At 34.9% G+C, this 20763-nt stretch overlaps 1 protein-coding gene across 1 annotated transcript in view; it reads left to right on the top strand.

Moving 5' to 3' along the window:
- Nucleotides 1–20763, top strand: part of CSMD1 (CUB and Sushi multiple domains 1) — a gene marked incomplete at its 5' end in the record, with an annotated part of 494218 nt that overhangs the window by 311687 nt on the left and 161768 nt on the right. Inside the window, one exon of the mRNA XM_057371364.1 lies at nt 18911–19102. Coding sequence (XP_057227347.1) covers nt 18911–19102 — 192 coding nt within the window. The remainder of the gene's footprint in view (nt 1–18910; nt 19103–20763) is intronic.

The raw sequence follows: 20763 nt of genomic DNA, 5'->3' as shown, positions 1-20763 counted from the left end.
CCTCGGACCGGCGGCTGGGGCGGCAGCTGCTGGGTCACCCGGACAGCGAGCAAGAGGTGGCAGAAAATCCGCAGCTGTGGCAGGAAATCGCTCCCTGGGTGGCTCACGGTGATGGCACGTTCCTGAGTCTGGGCTGTGCGGAGAGGGCAATCCCCCGGCGGGGAATGGGGTGTATCCCGGTCTCCGTGCGGCAGACACTGGCTCTGGGCTCCCAAGAAACAGGGAAAGCAAGCCAGTAACCTCCAGTCATGGTGCTGAAGGGGAAAGGGAGGAAAAAATGGGTGAAAACCAAGCGGCAACTGATGCCCAAAAAAGGCCTAGAAATAAAACCCCATAGACCCGTGTCTATAGCGYAGGTATTTGTTTATTGCAGCACTGGTGTAGCGCTGGAGGTGAGGGGGATTTCTCCTCCTAACCCACCCACCTTCTCTTAGAATCGGCAGATATTTRTACAGKAAGCATGGTGTAACATTATCATCGTCATTACGCCCACCATCATATATGGGCACAGAAATAGATGATATCATAGTTTTGCAAGTGTGCATGTGTTATCCTCAATTCAGTGATCACGGGGTTCTCTAATGAGATACCATCCTCTTCATCATGGTGGACCTTTCAGCTTTGTCTTCAGGGCATGCACAGTTGTGTTCATGGTWTTTTTCTAGTCCTCCAAGTCTTCATTTTCCATTATTTTGCTGACTGTCCTGTGCCTCTGCCAAGTTCTCATTAGTGCTCTCTACTGCTTGTTATTATAGCATCTGCCTGTCTACTTCTTCAGAACTTTTTCTGATTTATGCCCCTTGGTAATTTTATGTGTCTACATACTAATCCAGCTGGCTGGATACATCCAGCTGATACAGTCTATGTTGCTAATACCCTATATAAAAACTTATAACAATATATAAAAAAGGCTATTGATGATATATTGAAAACTATTACATTGTATATTGAGAATATATCAAAAAGTTTATAGAAAGTTTTCAGTCATAGACCTCATAGGCACCTTGTCACTTTGWCATAARCCATAGGTATCACAACTGTATCTCATGATAGCACTCATAGGGTGCGTCCTGAAACCCAAACCTCCAATGGAAGAAGAGAGAGAACTGCCCATTGCCCTCCACCACAACTTTCATGGGAAATCTTGGGCGGGTGATTAACTTACTGCAATATCCAGGGACCTGGGGAAGGGAAGCAGTGGTTGTTCCAGGCACAAAAAAACCCCCAAAAAACAAAAAACAAAAACCAAAAAAAACCCAAAAACAAACAAACCCTGAAAAGATGGCATGGGATAAAAAGACATCCCTAAGACAGTACAGAATGCTGAATAATTTCTACATACTATTGCTTGATTTTATTTCACTTTATTTTGAAATTCTAATGGTTTGCTGTCTTGCACCATTTATTTTTGTATAAAATATAATAATTAATGTCTTAAGAGTTTTTTTCCCTGTTTGATTAGATGAATATCTATTTTCTRTTCTTCCAAGTATTTCCACATTTTCTGAAGTCTATGGATAGAATTTGACATAGTCTAGCAGTAAGTTTAATAACTGGGTAGAGAGGCAAAACYAATTTTCCTATGTCTTCCTAACATTTTACTTTTTTTAAAATTTTTGTTGCCAAGTATCTATGTTTGCAGCCATTCAAAAAAASTTGAAAAGTTTATCCGTAATGACTTTTCCTCCTCCTTCCTTTCTCTCACATGAGACAGTCCCCAGTTGTAAATCCAGASTAATTCCTTACTTTTCGCATGTGTTTTCAGGAAGCCAGTTTCAATATAATAAATTTTGATATAGTGACCATCTAACCAGGTGATTTCCTTCATCTGTAACTGTTATTTCCAAACCCTTCAGTGTGGGACTTTTCTCCATTTATGTATGAATAAATGCAGTAGAGGTATTCTTTTACAATGCCTTGAAAACTGGCTGCAGTTCTGACTTGCGTTCTTTTTCTGAAAGAATCCCATCCTAGTAATATCTTAGAGATTAGATATACCAGAAATTTATGCCTATTATTTGATGGATTTGTAGTTYTTGGTGAAGTTGCAATTCAGTTACTAAACAAATGTGTCCATTTTGTACTTGGTAAATACATGAAACACAAAATTATAGTTACCTTTTTGGATTAATAAAGCTGTAGTTTACAGGTAGCATTAACTGAAAGATTACTTTGRTGTTTATTTATTTACCTTTCAGTTTGARCTATAATGCCAGATATTTTAAAATTACTAAAAYGAAAAAAAATTAAAAGGTGCTAAAATATGGTCTCACTGCAGAAAATGAGAAATACATCTGCTGAAGTGAATGAAATTGAATAATTAGTATCATGAGACAGAGATAGGAGAAGTGATGGTCTAATAAATAGAGTRCTAAATTAATTTGGGTTACTTCCTGTCTGATTGCTGAGTTCTTGCAACCCRTAAGGTGTCATCAATTGCCCTCAATATCTGGTCTTTGTAGGACTTTTCTTACCTATCAATAAACATCCTATCAGTGGTGTTGAAATTAAGAAGTTRCATTGCAGTGTGTTACTAAAAAGACTAGTGTGAACGTTTACTATTTCATTTCTGTGCATCTGCCTTTCCATCCTTTTTGATAATGTGAATTCTGAAGATTTTGTTAAATGYTAAAAATACAATAGAAGAAAAARGTAATGATCYRTGGTAACAGAAATGTGGATAAAGAAACTTCCATGTCTGTTTTCAGAATCTCATTACTGACATAGTAAAGCCAAATTTTATTAAYTCAGAATCCAAGATGTTTGTATAAATTGTATAAATCAGAATATAAGCAGATATTGAAAGAAAATCTATAAAGGATTCAATTTTTAAATGAAATCTGATGAAATTTCTGGTGACATCTTCTATAGAAGAAATTGCTTTAGGTAATACTGAATGGAAGCTGGAAATTAAAGTCATTCTTTGATCTATAACTACAAAATGCTTTCAAGGAAATAGGTTTATCTTGATAGGTAGAGATAGTTTTTGCTAGAAAAGACCATGAAAATATCTGTCACAATACTCTTTCTCAAGTTAACTGTTTTCAGAAACTAAGAAATATGTTGAGTGAAAATTCAAATTATAATGTTTTTATTTAAGGAAACTGCTTCTTCAGAAAAAGGGAAAATGTTTTAGTTTCAAATTGGTAGGGTAAGTATATATGGAGTAAGAGTCAGTGAAAAAGTAATTTGAGCAATAGCTGAATATGACTATACCATAGGAGAATAAAAATGAAGAACAGAGAAGGAAATTTGTCCACTTTGTGTAAAACAAGTTTATATAAAGTTGTTTCCTTATAATGTGTTAAGAGGAATAAAGTTCCTCTGTTCAATACCTCTACACTGCTGTCAGAGGGAATGACTGTGAATATTTATATCTCAGTGCTGAGGAAATGATGACATAAACTTGATGAGACTAATTTTTTACCTGAGAATGATCTCAGGTTTCAATAGATTATTCCGTCATAAATGTCTTTGATATGCCAATGACATAGGAATATATTTCTATATGAGAAAGTGGATTATTTTAGTCTCAAGAATGAAGCCAAAATGGTTCAAGTTTTCCCTGATACTATTTCTTACTCCTCTSAAACAGAGCTTGCAAGAATAGCAAACACCATCTCCAATATATTTTTTATTTTAGCCATTATAGGAAGTGTTTGTAAAATGCAAAGAACAAGAAAAGGACCTTTAAGATGTCTTAAATTCCTTTTGAGTAGAGGACATCAGTAGTGATCTGTATGTAAAMATTTAATTGTTTGCTTGTTGTAGTCACAACTGAATCATGTGACAGCTATTTTTTTTTTCCTTTAGAAAATGTCTATTATTCTTCCATAATTGCAGTTTTATATTTTTTCCTGCTTTTCTCCCTGAGAGATCTCTAATTTTGGTGGGGAWGAGAACATTAGATAYAGGGATTCCCACAGCTATTCCTGTTCACAGCTCAGTTACAAGATTTGGCCATTCTGGTATAAAGATGCCAGTGCTTTGTGCTGTCATGTCAATGGCATTTAATGTTTAATTGACATTCAGATAAACTGAAATCTTATTGATGCCACACAATGACAGGCAGAAAAAGCAAAACACAGATGTCTGGTGAAAGTAACAGACTGCAACTTTAACTAAGGAGCAATTCAGTACAGCTTCTGCATAACAAACAGGCAGTCTCCCTGCCATGCCTAACCGCTCCCCTACCACAGTCTTGACACAAGAAATTTTAGCAGTGGCTGTTTTTACTCATCATGCAYTGAACTTACTCTGACTTGTGTCATGAGTGCTTCCTTGCTCCTGTTTAATCCTCCTTCCTTGGGCATAGTCTCACTTTTCTTCACWTTTGGAAAACCAAAAAACAGTACCCACACAGTTTATCAAAAATGTCATATACAAATGTTTGTGACCCTCTGAGTACTGKCTAGTGCTGCTACGGTGTGATCTTTATGGACTTATCACAGATCATTCAGCGTTGTATTTGCACAGTGCACTTGCACAGTTTTCTCAAAGTTCCCAAGCAATGAAGAAGAAAACACTCTTTCCATGCACAATATCAGCTAGAAATCTTAAAGCTCATTTCTTTTCATGGTGCCTGATGATGGATGTCTGTATTCATGATGTGAAAGGAACTTTATACTACTGTGTAGAATAGCTCTTTGGACTCTCCTCAGACTGGAGGTATTTTAATGGGTCCTTTGCACTGGCAGTTGAAGTCACTGTTGGACCTTAYCCAGACAGCTTTTGGAGGAGCAGCTTATCTAGTTCTCTATGGCAATTTCATGTTTCCCCAGTTCTGTGCAGTAAATAATAGAAGCAGAAGCTTCACTTACCTGCAGACTAAACCTYAGAATATATTGTAGTAAGTCACTGGAAGGATCCATCCTAAAATACTGACGGACATTTTCTGTAGGAACTGGCTACACTGGGTCGCTCAGTATTATGTTCTGCCTCTCAACAGACTGTGTTTCAGAAACATAAAGAACTAGTTACAGACTTTTTAAAATCTGAAAATCATTCAGGAATTTGTGGTATACTCTGTAGCTAGATTTTAAATTTCTGAAGACCTGTCACCTGTCCCTGATTTGCAGCTGTAGATTGAGAATGAGATCCCATGTTAGTTCCTCAACAATTATTTTTTTTATTTGTATCCTCCTCTTCCTTGTTATGTGGAATTAGATATTCTTCTGTACTTCTGTGCTAAGATGCAGATGAAGGCTGGAAAAAATCTCACTCTGAATTTGTCTTTTTGGAAGCTCTGTTGTGTAGGCACAAATCATAATTTAATAGTAGCATCCTCAAATTTTAATCCATTTTTTTCACTGAAAACAGAATTATGAGTGACTCTAATTTCTTTCAGAACAGTTCAGGCCCCTGAGCTGTGCTCCACTCCACAGCGCTTGCCACAGATTTAGGATTGCGCATGGATACATTTTTTAAAATGTAGGTTTGATATTTTAATTTATATTTATAATCCTTTATATTTAGCATAGTTAGTTTTAAAATATTCTATTCATTGGTCTCAAGATATACTTTTCAGTTTTAGGAAATAAATTTTTTAATACATTTTTCAGACTTGATGCACTGGTTTAGCATTCATGGTATTCTGTTGCTGCCAAAGATTTAGTTCTAATTTTCAGTTTAAGTTCTRTGGTGTAATCAGTCTTTAACCCTATCTCTTTCAAGGGACAATGAAAGTGCATGGAAGGTGAATCTGAATTAGAATGATCTAAAATTATATAAACTGTTGTAACCATTTTTAATAGTAAATGTAAGAGAATCATGAGCTTAAATTTAATTTAGTTCATTTCCTATTCTACAGTAATTGTTAGAATGTCAGTGAAAACAATGTTCTGAAACTGCCGACTCAGACTATTCCAGCAAATGATCAAATTCAAATTCAGGAATATAGTRGCTTTGCCTCAGGGTGCGTAATGTCATTTCAGCAGAACAATTCAGTAATGAAAAAAAGCTCTTCCAGTTTCCTTTCCATAGCTTGTCTGTGTATAGGATGTGTKCCAAGTACAACCTTCACACACTGCAATAAAAATGTAAGACAAAACAAAAAAATACTAAAGACAAAAATAATTAAATGAATATGTTTTAACCTATACTTGTGTGACATATTCATGGGTCCTATTAAGAGCAGTACCCTTACGTGACCTGAAATGAATGTAAGCTGTATTGTATGCACAGAAAAATTCTTCTAAAAGAAAGTAAAAGTTGCAAACTTGAGAAAAAAGTTTAATGAATTTCAAGAGAAAGGTTTGTTAGAAATACTCATTTCACTTGTATACAAGAATTATAATATCCAGATTAATAAAATGCTCACATCATACTCTTTTCCCTCCTTCCTCCCCCAGAAAATTAAGTTGTCTTCTGCTTCCAAAATACTCAACATTTACACAGACTTCTGTCTCCCACAAATCCTCAAAGCTGCATATAAATACATAATAATTGCTCTTATAACAGTTTTTACAATTGGAAGGGGCTGTGCAGGGAGGTGGTGGAGTCATCGGCTCTCGAAATGTTCAGGAAAGAGCTGGACTTGGCACTTATATCTGTGTTTAATTGACATTGTGATATTTGGTCTAAGGTTGGACCTATTATCTTTGAGGTCTTTTCCAACATTAATAATTCCATGATTGTGTGATTCTTCAGCTAGTGCTGAGCAGTGCTTCACAGGTCAGGGCCTTCTCTSTTACTTGCTCTGACATTCCAGCAGGTAGGCTCAGGGTGGGCAAGAAGTTGGGAGGTGACACAAATGACCTGAACTGAATTATGATGCATTTCATACCATGTAATGTCATGCTTAACAATTAAAATTTGGGGAAGTGTTTGTGAAGTAGCCATTGCTAAAGGTCTGACTAGGTATCCATCAGCTCTTGATAAGTGGTTGGGTTTGCATCACTTGTTTGGTTTTTGGATGTTTGGCTTTTTTTTATTGTTTTTTTTTTTTTTTTTTTTTTTTTTTTTTTTTTTTTTTTTTTTTTTTTTTTTTTTTTTTTTTTTTTTTTTTTTTTTTTTTTTTTTTTTTTTNCTTGTTGTTTTCTCTTCACTTACTAACTGTCTTGCCTGATTTATTTTCTTGCCTTTGTCTTCCTGATTCTCTTCAGATCCCACTGTGGGAGAGAACATCTGGGTGGGGGCTTACCTGCCAGCTGTGATAAACCCACCCCGTCTGTTTTTACTGCCTTCTGTCTTGTGGGTAGCCTGAGAAAGTGAGGATAGTTCTGTTTGGTTGCAATAYGAGGGACATTAAAGCCAGACCTGGAGAGGAGGGAAAAATAGAAAGGAATAGATAGGCATCTCTCATGTTACTATGTCAGGAGCTTGGAATAAGTGAAGCTGCAGTATCAAACCAGAGAGACCTTGGGAAGAGTACAGCAGGCAAGAAATGAACCACAGTGTATGGGGAGATGATTTTTGGGACAAAAAAAGGCTAGGATGCAAATGTGAGAGGAAGATTGTCAGACAGGCTGACAAATAGAGAAAGCATATGGAGTGGAGAACTGAGACTACATTGGTAAAGTGAAGGGTGTGAAAATGAAACTGAGAAAAGGACAAAACACAAGAAATAGAACAGTAGTGGCATGCTGTCATAGGAGTACAGGCTGAATAGGCCATGATTATTAAACTGTGTTCTTCAAAAAATCCTTGGAGTGAAAAGCATGATTTTGTTTGAATTAAAATATGTGTAAATATGCAAATATGCATAAACAAAATTAATCATTGTTTTAGGTGCTCTGAAAATTTAAAAAGAAAAAGTATTTCATTTCCAAATTTTCATAAATTGTCATCTTTAAGTCACTGAATTATCCCTCTGGGCATGAGGTTAGAAAGAAGGAAGATGTTAACTATTTCTCATTTTTAGTTAGGAAAAAAACTAGGTTTGATATGTGGGAGGTATCACACATATGGAAAAGCTAATTTGTTTTCTGTGTATGGTTCAGAGATTCTTACCTGCTTAAAACCACTGGGTTTTCCCAGTGTTGCAACTCACATCTGTTATCAAGAGAAGAGCTGCTTTTTAAAATCTCTTGTTATAAAGTTTGAAATACAGTTATGCTCTGCAGGTAAAAAAGGGAGGCCTAGCAGAGATCACTAATGGTGTCTATATTTATATTGAAATTCTATCTTTAGAGTATGAAAATAAGATTTTTAAGTGATGTCAATTCAGGTAGGCCTTTTAAGCCTATTTTTTTCTCATCTGCTGATGTGTTCATCRCAGTTAGAAATGTGATTGAAATTTGCAGGCAGATAAATTAATAATCTCAGGAGTGATGGCCTGAATATTATATTGCTTTAACATTAAAAAAGTAGTCATATTTGAAGTATTCCTGCTGAGACCTTAGTGAGAACACTTTCCATGAATTTGTCAATGCAGTGGTTTGAACAACAGAACTTTACCTTTTTTGAGACTTCAACCTAGACTTTTTCTCTCATATTTTAAAAAGAATCTGTTTCTATGAAACCATTATAAACTTTGTCATTATATGTATGTGCAGCTGAATTTAGTGAGTTTTAGCTGGGATTTGTTCCAAAAGTTTGCTCATTTCCTCTGTTTTTTTTGTTTTTTTTTTGTTTTGGTTTTTTTTTTTTTTTTTTTTTTTTTTTTCTTTTAATTTTTTTTTTTTTTTTTTTTTTTTCCCCACAAAAAGACTCCTGTTTATTTGCAGTGAATCATTTCCTCTTTTCCAAGTTTTAGATGAGTAGACAGTAGTGTTACTGTTAATTTCTTCCCAGTTCTATAATTACCATAATTTTCCCATGAGCAAAAATTCCTGTCTTAAAATTTAGAGCACTTGAACAGAACTGCCAATATCCATTGTTTTTAACCCTGGCCTTCTWGCCTACATTGGCCTCATGTTGAATGAAAAATTATTTCCCATTTAGGATTCAGCCCTATCTGTTGAGAAAGAGAGGCTGATAATCCGTTCCTTAAATCAGGTACTTGTCAGCRCTTAGAAACCTTGGATGATGGAGTAATCCTTGCAAGCTCCTTCTTGCTTCAATTCAAATGTAAGATATTTTGGGGGTGTCACTGTTGATTTGCTGTTTCATTTATGAGAGTGTTAAATATAAAAGCCTAGTTATAAAATCCAAACTACACAAATGTGAATATATTATTCTGTTCCATACTTCTAATACTCTTATACAGAAGTACAATCTTGTATATTGTAATGGATATACTATATCAAGTATAATGCATAATATATAATATAGTATRTAATGTTAGACACTTCAAATAATTTGTGGGTGCCCCTGAGATCAAAGTTTGATCTTAACTTTCTTCAAACTGATTTTTTTCCCTTTCTAAGAATATGAAAAAATCAGGGAAAAAATCTAGAATTACTGTTAAGATTTTAACAGTTTAGATGTAACAGTGTAACTTTTTCCCATTACCTTATTAGGTAACTGTTTCCATTTGAGCAAATTAAGCTTGATATCCTCAAGCCTATTTTTTTATGATTATTAAAGATTAACAATAAATTGAAAACAGATTTTTTTTTCAGTCAGCCAAACTATGTTTCTAACTTTTCTAATCATTTAAAATAGTAAGAAAATTATTTCAGAATAAAATTAAGATTATTCTTTCAAAAGTTAACGCGTATTAAAATTATCCTGCCAAAACTATGCATACGTGATATATGGGCAGAATTAGGGATGCATGTAAAAAGAAGACTATTTGGAGCAAAGATAGTTAAAGATGAATGCTGTAAACCTATTTATTTCTATTCTTTCTGCTTCCATAAACTTTCTAAAAAAAAGAAGTTGCTTGGAAATAGGATGATGAAAGGTAAACAAAAAAATTATGTGTTTCTTATTATTTAGCTGTCCAGCACARTGTATTCAGAAATTGATTTTCAGAATTTCTGGGCAAAATACCACCATTCAGAATAACAAGTGATGTGTGCATGTGCTTCACCTGTCAGTGTGTGCAGGAATCAACACAGTTGGAGATGAAAGGGTTCTTTTAACTTTCAGTTCTGTCTGTGCCATAATGTTTTTTGAAGGCTTATACAATGCTTTATCCATTTTTAATCCATCCTTTGCTTTCGTGGTGACTTTATTCCTCTACAGGTAAGTGTTTTAGAAAAGTCTGTGAGGAAATGAATGAATTTGCAAACACTGAAGCATTTGGTATGCTCGAAGTTAAAGCATCTTGTACTAAACAACACAGGAAAAATGAGTRTGTTCATGTTTTTTTGTTCTGCCCAAAAAGGGATAAGATTAGTCTCTTCTCACAAGCTACCTACAGAATATTTTTAAGGACTGGCTGTATCAGTCATTTCCCCACTGATTATGAAAGAGGATTTAGACATGGAGATCCTGAAGATGTCTTTCCACAGATACTTAAAGTTAGAGTTTTTAAACTCACTTGGAATTTCACCTTTGATCCCCGTTTTTCATATTGAGTATAAATTAAAATTAATTATTCACTTGCTTGCTGATTGTAAAGCTGACTTGAATGCTTTCTGTATAGGCACAGCAGTCATCTTGCTGCAGGCACATATATTAGCATATCCATCTATTTCAAGARATTTTATTTATGTATTTTCTTACAATAAATGTCTTCTGCTGCCTGTCTACACATATTTAACTTGCTTCTTAAATTTACAATTTTTTTATTTATATACATGGATGCTGTARCTGAAAACTGGAGAACAAAATTTTTTAATAGGATACATGGACACACAGAACCTGGTTTRAAATTGGTGGGGAAAGACCTCATCACTCTTAGTAATATATTTTTAACAGGAAAAAATTACAGAACAGAATTCTTTTTCATTTTATGTTCAAAAGATTTGTACTGGCAACGTCCTAACATCTCTATTTTACGTATTTTGTATGTTTATGTTGTTTTTGTATATGTTGCCCATGTTAAGATGTTAGAAAGTATTATCCATAGAATAACTGTCTCATCCATATTAATTGCCAAAATTAAAAAAAAAAAATTAATTGCCAATGGTTACAAGGTTTTTGAGAAATTAAAAGTGTACATCTCAGTTTCCAATGGATACAAAACAGCAGTTTCTCATACCTCACTATAGCCACATTATCCAGATACTTTCTTTCTATAGATTTTTCTATCATTCTAATTACGCAGAGATTTTGTAATTAGCCATTTTTCCAGTGCATTCTTTATCCTACAGCTGTAGGTTTCAGGACAYAGTTGCACACAAATGGTTCCTAGATAGAATGAGAATGCCAAGGACTATTATTTTGAATTGCACTGATTTAATTAAATAGATTATGTTTTGGATGTTTTGGATGCAACAACTGCAGAATGAGCATTTGTTGACATTTACAGGCATTTAGAAATCCATTATATACTCTGAACATTAACTTAAGCACCATTTTATACTTTGAATTACTCTTTGATAGTTCAAAAAGATTCTGTCTTAAACATATAGGTTACATTTATGAGCTTAAATGACTTAAGATCTAGGCAACTCTAGAAGAGTTACTGATGTTTCCAATGTGTTCACATTATGTTTGTTTTATAATAAAACAGATTTTAATATTTCCATGTATGTACTCAAATAGGATTTGTATAGGTACCTGTCCTTCTTTTTTTTTAAGTCATCCCAAAATCTTTTATTGCATCACTTTCAGAAACTGCAGATCGATTATATACTATTTGTGAGTTCTGATTTCCATGGCAATTAGAAAAGACAATGCCTTTTCACAATGGGCATGAGCAGAGCCCACTCAGTCTATACTTATGGTATCATAAGTAATATAATTATTGGAAATTATTCAAGTGTGTTTGGCATCCCATTGGTGCCTAATATATGCTTAATATATGAGCTGCTTTTTTACATTCAAAATAAGTAACCCCTCMTGGTTTGTTTGGTGAAATTTTCTTAGCAATTAATGGTATTTTTGTTGTATTTCCCCATCTGTAATAAAAAGTAATATTAACAGGAAATTTTATAAAGTATAAACTTATTTATCCAGCCAAGATAATTGATAATGTTGATCTTTACCTGCATGCTGTAGATTTTATGTTTTCAGGGCCTGTTCATGTTTAAATTAGACATCTAAAGTTTTGAAAATAACCCAGCTGGCTTTTCTTTTAAAATTACTTTACAGTTTTTTTTCGGAGGCTTTCTATTCAGAGTTCTTACTACAAAGTATTAGAGTTCACAGAAGTTCAACCCAGGTTCATGCTTTTGAATTTACAAGAAGAAATTCTCATTTGGTGATTACAGTGTCCTTGGATCATCTCTGAGGCCAAGGTTCCATGATCCTTAAAAATGAACTGGTGCAGCATCAGGGTGCCCAGCAGTGCAATCTAACCTGAATCTGGCATAAACACAAGATTGAATTCCTGTAAAATTAACTAGAGTATACAGAAAAAAAACTTATAAACATTTTGTGATTTTATGGCAGTTTTWTATATGGCTTGGCATAGTCAGAATCGCATTGACAAACAAGAATGAATTCAACAGAGCTGTAAATAAAACTAAACTGTCAAAAGCAGTTGAACAAATTTGCACCATGGGACCACAGTATTAAGGGCTGTGATGTTACATTTATTTTATTGTCGCTTCAAGTATTTCCCTTTCTTTAAAACTGTTATCTTTCATCTCCATGAGGATGTTTTAATTGCCATAGTATATTTTTTGCAAAACATTAACAGGGTTTTCTGAGCCAGAAAGAAAAAAAAAAAAGTAAGGAATAAAGCCCTGCAGCCTGATTTCTTGGATTATATTCTGGTCCTTAATAACAGTATGCTTATATGTTCTACTAAATCAGTCATACTATAACAAGCATCAGCATACTTTTGTGTAGGAAGCAAAATTTGGATGAGTACCTAGCTGACAGTTCAGAGTGTTTTTTTTTGCTTTTGTCCATTCATACAAATCTTAGTGTTGAACTCAAGGTTAGAGTTTCATATTAGARACCAAGTATCTAAAGGTTGGTAAGGTGCCTTTTAGGTGCTTATGHTTTCATGTGCCTCTCTTTTGGAGAATGATGGTTTCAAAATACCTTAGGACTTCTAGTAGGAAATTACTTGGTTTAGATTACCTATTTTTCATATAGCCACTGTAGGTTTACATGCAGTGTAAATGCACACAYATATAGTAAGTAAACTGTGTTCTTCCTTTCGAAATGAGTGAAGGGGACTTTTGCAGGTATCTCAGGGTGTTGTCAGTTTCTGTTGTAAGTACACTGTGCAATACAGAATCCCTRAAAATTCCCTTAGAGACAAAATGAACACTGGCTTCTTTGTATTGATGACAGGCTTTGGAGGGACAAACTTGAAGCTGAACTGAAAGCTGTGCTTCATGGGTGCACGTAGCATATTTCACCCACTAATGGCACAAAACCTAGTCTAAGGTAAAAAACACTTGAGTGCAGGTAGTGTAGATATCATGTCCTCTGCTTTATAGTTTCACTGCCCAGATTTGCTTTTACTGCTTGCTAATGTAGCGAGTACCACAGTGCYCATCATAATTAAACTGAGTTGAAAGAAGTTGTAATTAATAGTYTACATATATTTACAGACATGTCAATAATTGTTACCCTGACAACTGGTATTTCTACATTCCTGATTATTTACATCAAATGTGACAGAATAAATCACACTGGATAGYGCCAGGAGGCTGCAGCCAATCATCAACATGTATTCTGGCTGTTTTGGTTTTAATTTAACAGGCTTCTATCAATTCATTGTTCTGAGAATCCTATAATGGAACTCAAGAATGAGATAATTGGCAGCAATTTGCCAATACAATAATCTTTCTCAGCAGTAAGAAGCTTGGCAGAATTTCTCTGATACTGCCTTGTTGCAATGTCAGGTAAACCCAAGTACTGTAAATTGTGTGGAACTCATGACCATATTTTCCTGTAGCAAAAGGTCATAGCCTCTACCTTAACACTGAAGTTCTGTTGTAACATTTCTACAATGATATTTCAMAAMAATATGGTCCTTTATGACAAATTAMTCCAGATGCACAAGCGTATGAGGGAAAAGGGAATGAAAAGTTCAATTTTTTATGTATGAAAGGAAGAGAAAGAAATTGGGAAAGGAGAGCACAGGGTGRGATACTGCTGTGTTTGTACATGATGAACAGCACCTACATGCATGTGAAATACCCCAGTTCTAAWCGGCCTGCTGATAAACAATGATAGTCTTCTGGTGGAGAAATATAAGTGGTCTTGTGGCTGCAAATTATGTACTGCCATTCTTAYATGTATTCAATGTGCCATTTAAAAAATCTGGCATAAAGGCCAGAAATTAGTTTTTTTAGGAATTCTTGCAGGGAATATTCTTGAAATATAAAAAGTAATAATACTCTTTATTTTGCCACACTGAATGTTTGTATCTCTTTTAGTTTTTTTTCCTCCAGCTGTAATATCGTGCAAACAAACATAAAAATTGAGAGTAGCACTGTACTTTTCCTGAATTATCTATGCCTAGAAATTCAAGTCAAGGTGGTCTTTTAATAGATATGTCTGAATAATCTCAATAAACTAGCAAATATTGAAGGGTTTAGTGTCTCAAAGATATTTAAATTTAGTTCCTATATTTTGCTTCCAGTTAGATATTTTTATTTACATATTATTTTTTAATCTGTTGTGTGTGAAATAGGAAATTAAATTCTGGGACTTATCACAGTGACTTGTTATGTTCTCTACAGTCATTTATCTAATACTTTATGCAAACAAATATTTGATTTGMATTAATAATGGACTGGTAGAAAATCTTAACTCTCCTGTTGATACAAGGGCTCACACAGAGTGTCAAAAATAAGATTTAAAAAAGCAATATATTCCTGGAAMTGACTTCGTGCCCTTTGAAGCAGGTACAGGCTGAGAAATTCCTGTATKTAGCACTGTGTACTCAGAGTGTATTTAACAAAGTTGTGTTTTCCTATTTATAACTTTCAGAGGTACTTTGTTTACAGATTAAAAAATGCAGTGCAGTGAGTATCTGTAGAGTGTGAGGCTCTTGAAGAAGTAGTCAATCCACATTGGGACAGACAGATTAAAAAGTTTGTTCACAGGCAAAAAAAAAAAAAAAAAAGTTGGAGAATGTGTAGCAATCTACAAAGCAAAGCAGGTGAAATACCTTTATGTTAGTGAGTACTTATAAGTGACTTGCAGTAATGGTGTGAGCTATTAATAAGACAAAATAAAAACAGAAATATCTTCTGTGTTCTTCAGCCCTGTTGCAAAGCAATAGACAAAGTGCAAGCAAGCTGTTGTAGGCTTCTCTCAAACTTCTAAAGCTTGTGGCATGATCTCTRTAATTCCTCACATATATCATGTATGTTTATACCTTGTGTAAAACTGAATGCTAACTGGAATACATTAAATTATAGCAAGTAATAACAATATTTTTATCCCAGTTTTGATATCTTTAGGGAAGATGGCTGTATAGCAGACTAGGAGGGCTGCTGTGTCCAAAAGTTTGTTGCATTTCACCCAAATTTGGCTGTTGGTCTTATAAAATATACTACYGCTCCCTGACAATCCTTTCTTCTTTATGTGTTACAAGATATTGGAGATTCAATCTCTTTACCTATATATCTAACTACATATAAATAGATAGAAATGCAGATATGTAGATGTATAAATATATAAAATATATATCMATATATAAAAATTATRTATGTAGTTTATGGAAACTTTTTTYCATGAGACACAAGTAGATTCTTTAATTAGGAAGGTGTCATATGTCAATCACATGCCACTGTATTTGCTAACCAAATGATGCACCTAATAAAGAAGGGGAARGTGTCTAAAAGCAGTGGCAAAGAAATAACGTTACACTAGCTCATGCTGTCAAATCAGCATTAAAATGTCATGCTAAAATATCTATCAAACRACTTACATTTTCAGGGTTTTACATAAATGTCTCTGTATGTTTAATAAGAAGATTAAAATAATGAAATATGGCTATATCTTCTGAAGTTCAGCTCATCTGAACTTCTTTTTTCTTCCTTAGGATGAGATTAATCATACTTCATAAGATACTACTAACTCTAAATGACAGAAAACTCTATAGATGTGACATTATTACTGGGAGCCAGTTAAAATTATGGCTACCCCTTTTTCTAGAAACTGAGCATGTTTACCTTTTGTTTTTTTTTTTTTTTTTTCCTTCTTGTATGGTCAACAGAAAGAAGTTGCTGGGATGTGCAAATATGCACATGGAAACAATCTTTTGGCAAGGGAAAAGTGATAAATGTCTATAATACTTTTAGTGTGTGTGATCATAGGTATTCCATCTGACATAATGCCTACACCTCTGCTAGGAAACTATGCATTGTCAGGGCATTAGTATGAGYATGGGGAAGTGATTAGACTGGCAAAATGTTAGAGCAAATGCTAACATGCCTCTATCTTGCCTTCTTCCACCTAGAACTTTCCCAAAGTAATTTCCAATATTATTTTTCTCAGGCATAATATGGTAAACAGCTGAATTTCCAGAAAGTGACTTGTAAACAGCCATGCACTTWTAAGGGATAACTGAATTTAAGAGGGCGTGACTGTGGTCAGACTATTCTTATTGTTTCTGGGGCTTGATATTTGTTTAGATATCAGCACAGAGAGAGATGCAGTATCTATGTGATGGAATAGCATTCAGTTCTGGCCTACTATATAAAGAAAGAAGCTGGGTTCAGTTTAAAATAAAGGCAGAAAATAAATGCCTGCAAAAACTGATTGAGCTGACTGATCTGAACAAACATCTGTCGAAGTAAGGGGTAGATTGTTTTCTAGAAATGTATCTTTTTCTACTGCCAATTGATGTAGCCTAGGCTAGTTTAAACTTAGCTTTCTCATTTTCAGAATCCTCAGTTACAGCAGGTAAATATTGACCTTTGTGCCCAGTTAATGAACAAAGAAGGCAGAAGTATTTTGTGTTTTCAGAGGAGTCAGTTGGTGTGTATCTTTAGCATCTCTACAGGAAGAAAAGCTCCTTAGTCTCCTTACAGTTTTTTTCAGCTGTGATTGGTCTCAGTTTCAGGAGAAAGGCAACAAGAAGAATATGTTACCAACTCTAGCTTGTGTATTTGTAAAACAATTAAAGGTTGTCTATAGATATGTTRTTTATTACTTCGTGAAGGACCTCACAGCATCTTAGAATGGTTTGGGTTCAAAGAGACCTTAAAGATCATCTAGTTCCAATCCCTTTCCATAATGTGAGATCCTGGAAGGATTGCTRGCTTGAAACATTTGAGGTRCATGTGTGGGGCAAGGGGCAGGTCTGGTGTTGTTCTGGTGAGGTAATGAACTGCCCCTTACAGCCCATCCCTCCCCCAGCCTGTATCCCAGCCCTGCAGTGGCTGCCGATGATCCCTGGCACACCCRAGGCAATGCTCCACACCCACCCCTGGAGCCCCTAACCCAGCTCCTGAATGGCCAAATGACTGCAAATCCCACCTGAGGAAGGGCACAAGAAAAGGCAAAGAATGCTTGAAGCAAGACCCAAGGCAAGCACATTTGACCCTGCCTCCTTTTGGAATTTTTATCAGCTGAACACTACTGGAACCAGGAGTGATAGCTATGTTTGTTTTTTTCTGTCTTTTCTGTCTTTTTCTCCTTCTTCTAATTCCATCTTCTCAGGATTTTAAGTAACGTTTTGAGAAAATTAAAATTGATCGGACTTGGAGTTTGCTATGTTGAATGGGCCAAGTTAATATTTGAGAAGTGTTTCATGTTGACTGAATGCTGCTCTAAAACTTTTTCCGAAGTTCTCTGATTTTCTAAAGTTGCCTGTAAAGGTTTTTTTTAATTATTTTGACCTCTATCTTGTTAATATTTCTACTGTGCATCTAATTCAGAGTACATGAACAATGAGCAACTGTAAGCCTTTTTAAAAGTCTCATCTAGCAAAGTTTTTGGGGCCTTCCACATGGGCAAGGACACCTTCCACTAGAAGAGCTTGTTCAAAGACCCATCCAGCCTGGCCTTGAACACATGCGGGGAAGGGGCATCCACAGCTTCCCTGAGCAACCTCTTGTAGAGAATGCACTGAAAACTGAAGATGAACAGCCTGATTTAGAACCACTTAATTAAGCTGCTCAGTAAAATAATGACAGCAAAATGGAACATATTGGTAGAGTCAGAATTACTTCTTTGGTTTGGGGACATGGCAGTAATAAAGATAAATCCACAATAAAGAAGAATTAGGAGTTGAGAAAGATGAATTTGGAGCTGCTCTTTATATTATTCCAAGAACAGGAACTGAAGGCAAAAGGAGAAATMCAGAATGCATCTTTACATTTTAGCAATGCTATATGAAGAAAATGAAGAGAGTAACACGTAAAATGTGGAAAGAGTTGTAGCTGCTCAGAGCAGATCTTCCCATTCCATGCATTACAGATGGAGGTGTTTATCCTAATCAGCATGTTAATAGGCCAAAAAGGGGAATGCTAATTGAAAATGAGTGTGGTAATAATTCTTCCTTTCAGCTGAGAGGAAACTGAAGCCATACTATCTCSACACTAGGATGGATGAAATAGCCTTTGCACATGCTTCCTGAGTTACTATTATGGTCTCTTGACTTTGTTATGGAGATTACGGGAGGAGGTGAAGCTGCTATTTAGTACCAAAACCAGGATCAATATTTCCTTTCCACTGAATAAAAAAGAGTGAAACATGGAAGTGATATACATTAAAAAAAATTCACATTAATCTATTTTATAATAGTATAGATGAGATGCTTTTTTGAATAAGCTATCAGGAAATCAAATATCACATTAATAAGTAGTTCCTAGTCTGTCAGCTTCTGATTTACTCAAAATATATACAAGTTGTCTTTGGTCACTGTGAATACATCTAATGTYATTGAATCTTGAGAATATAGTTTGCATCAGGATCATATTTGTTGCCTTTTTATTTTATTTGATATTTTAAATCTCCATGTCTTTTTTTCTTCTTTTCCTGTTTCTGTTCACAGGTTTTGATCTAGTAAAGTGTGAAGATCCTGGCATACCAAATTATGGCTACAAGATACGAGATGAAGGACATTTTATAGACACTGTCATTTTATACAGCTGTAATCCTGGCTATACCATGCATGGTAGTAGTATTATGACCTGCTTAAGTGGAGATCGAAGAGTTTGGGACAAACCTTTGCCTACTTGCATAGGTAATATGGATTGTGACAATGGTCTTATGTGATATATCATGCAGCAAGTAAAGGTGGGGGCTTTTTTTCCCCTCATAATTTTCATCAGAAATTATTTGAGCATCTCATCCCTATGAACTTAGTTTCTAGTTTTCATTCCACAGTGGCAGATTATTTTATCTGTGTGCTCTGGRGTCCTTGTTGCCGTATTAAGATACCCCATCTGTCAGAGCTTTGAGGTAGACCTTTTCTTTAGATATCACATCTTCAAGTGCCTAAAACTTTGCCATTGTACCTTTACTAGGCAGTTTACATCCTCTAGTTTTGCTTTCCTGTCCAGCAATTGCCAGTGACTTCCTGAGTTAACTTTCACATGGAGTTCCCACGAGTCTCCTTCTGTGTGTCTTCTGATGCTTAGTTTTYACCTCTGCTGCCTGCTGCTGGCAGGTCACCCATTGCTTTCAGCACACACCTCACCTACAGCATCTTTGATTGTTTCTTCCACTTGGGGTACTGCGTTCTCCATTCCAGAACCTACTTTCTGCTGAACATATTCACAGACCTGCAGTGTACAAAAGAGCAAGCTGTCTTCCTTTCCAGCMTTCAGCTTACCCAGAGAGTAATCCCTTTCAAACATTCAGCTTACCCAGAGAGTAAGTGCCATCAGTGAATGGTATTTCTGCTGTCTTAGTAGAGGTTATTTCCCCCACTTGATTCTAGAATTTTATCTGTAAGTTTGAGAGGTCAAAACAGCTATCCAGTTTTGATTTAAAGACTTTTCCAGGTTCTTTATGCATTCRAGTCCTCAAGCTCTTCATTTTAATTGGTTAGCTTCCTTTTCCTCTAAGTTTGCCCTTTTGTAGAGAAGACCAATAATTAGTCTTACCTTTGCCTATTTCCCCATGTAATTTAAATGAAGTAATTTCTCTAAGGTCATTTTCTAAAAAAAATTTTTATGCTTGTGTTCACTACCAACTAAGAATTAAATCAACTCTAAAATACTTGTTGGTTTCAAGTCTATTAGGTGAATAAATCCAGCTGCCTACCTATTTATTTTTCTTTGGATGATGATTTTGCTTCTGTCTATATGTGGGATATTAAAATATCAACCATATAGCAATTGAAATAATAATAATAAAGTAATAATAAAAGAAAAAAAAATCCTGTATATTCCAGTCTACCTGGGGGAAGCTAGGGAACCCAGAATCAAGAAAATCTAAAGAAAWTTTTTCTTCCTTTTTCTGAAGTTTTCATGAACTTCCAAGCATCACTTTCTTTGTTAGAAACTTAATATCCTCCTGTTTGTGGAGATGTATTATTTTTGCTATTTTCTACCTCAGCATTTAATATTTGSCCTTCTCTTCAATGACATTCATATTCTTTGTTGTCTTTACTATAATTCAGTCTTATTCACAAAAAATATCAAGCCTGTACACAGGCATATTCCACACATTCTACAGTTAGTAATTTTCAGTGGTACAATGTTATATTGGTCTTAGCATTCGTTCTCATTTTTTCTGTGTTCTAAGCCTTAATGAAGAAAGCCAATGAATTCTTGTAATTTCTGCATAGAAGTTTACAGAAATGTTTAGTCACTTCTGTTAGTTACAGTATAGTTGTTTTTATAGTATATTCTTTGAGGTGGTGATTTTACAGTGTGCTCATTTCTGCATATTGTCAAA

This window comes from Malurus melanocephalus, unplaced genomic scaffold, assembly GCF_030028575.1.
Source record: "Malurus melanocephalus ecotype Western Australia unplaced genomic scaffold, MMel_1.1 scaffold_6, whole genome shotgun sequence".
Taxonomy (NCBI): domain Eukaryota; kingdom Metazoa; phylum Chordata; class Aves; order Passeriformes; family Maluridae; genus Malurus; species Malurus melanocephalus.
The sequence above is the reverse complement of the archived record's forward strand: the minus strand, read 5'-3'. Positions and strand labels throughout refer to the sequence as shown.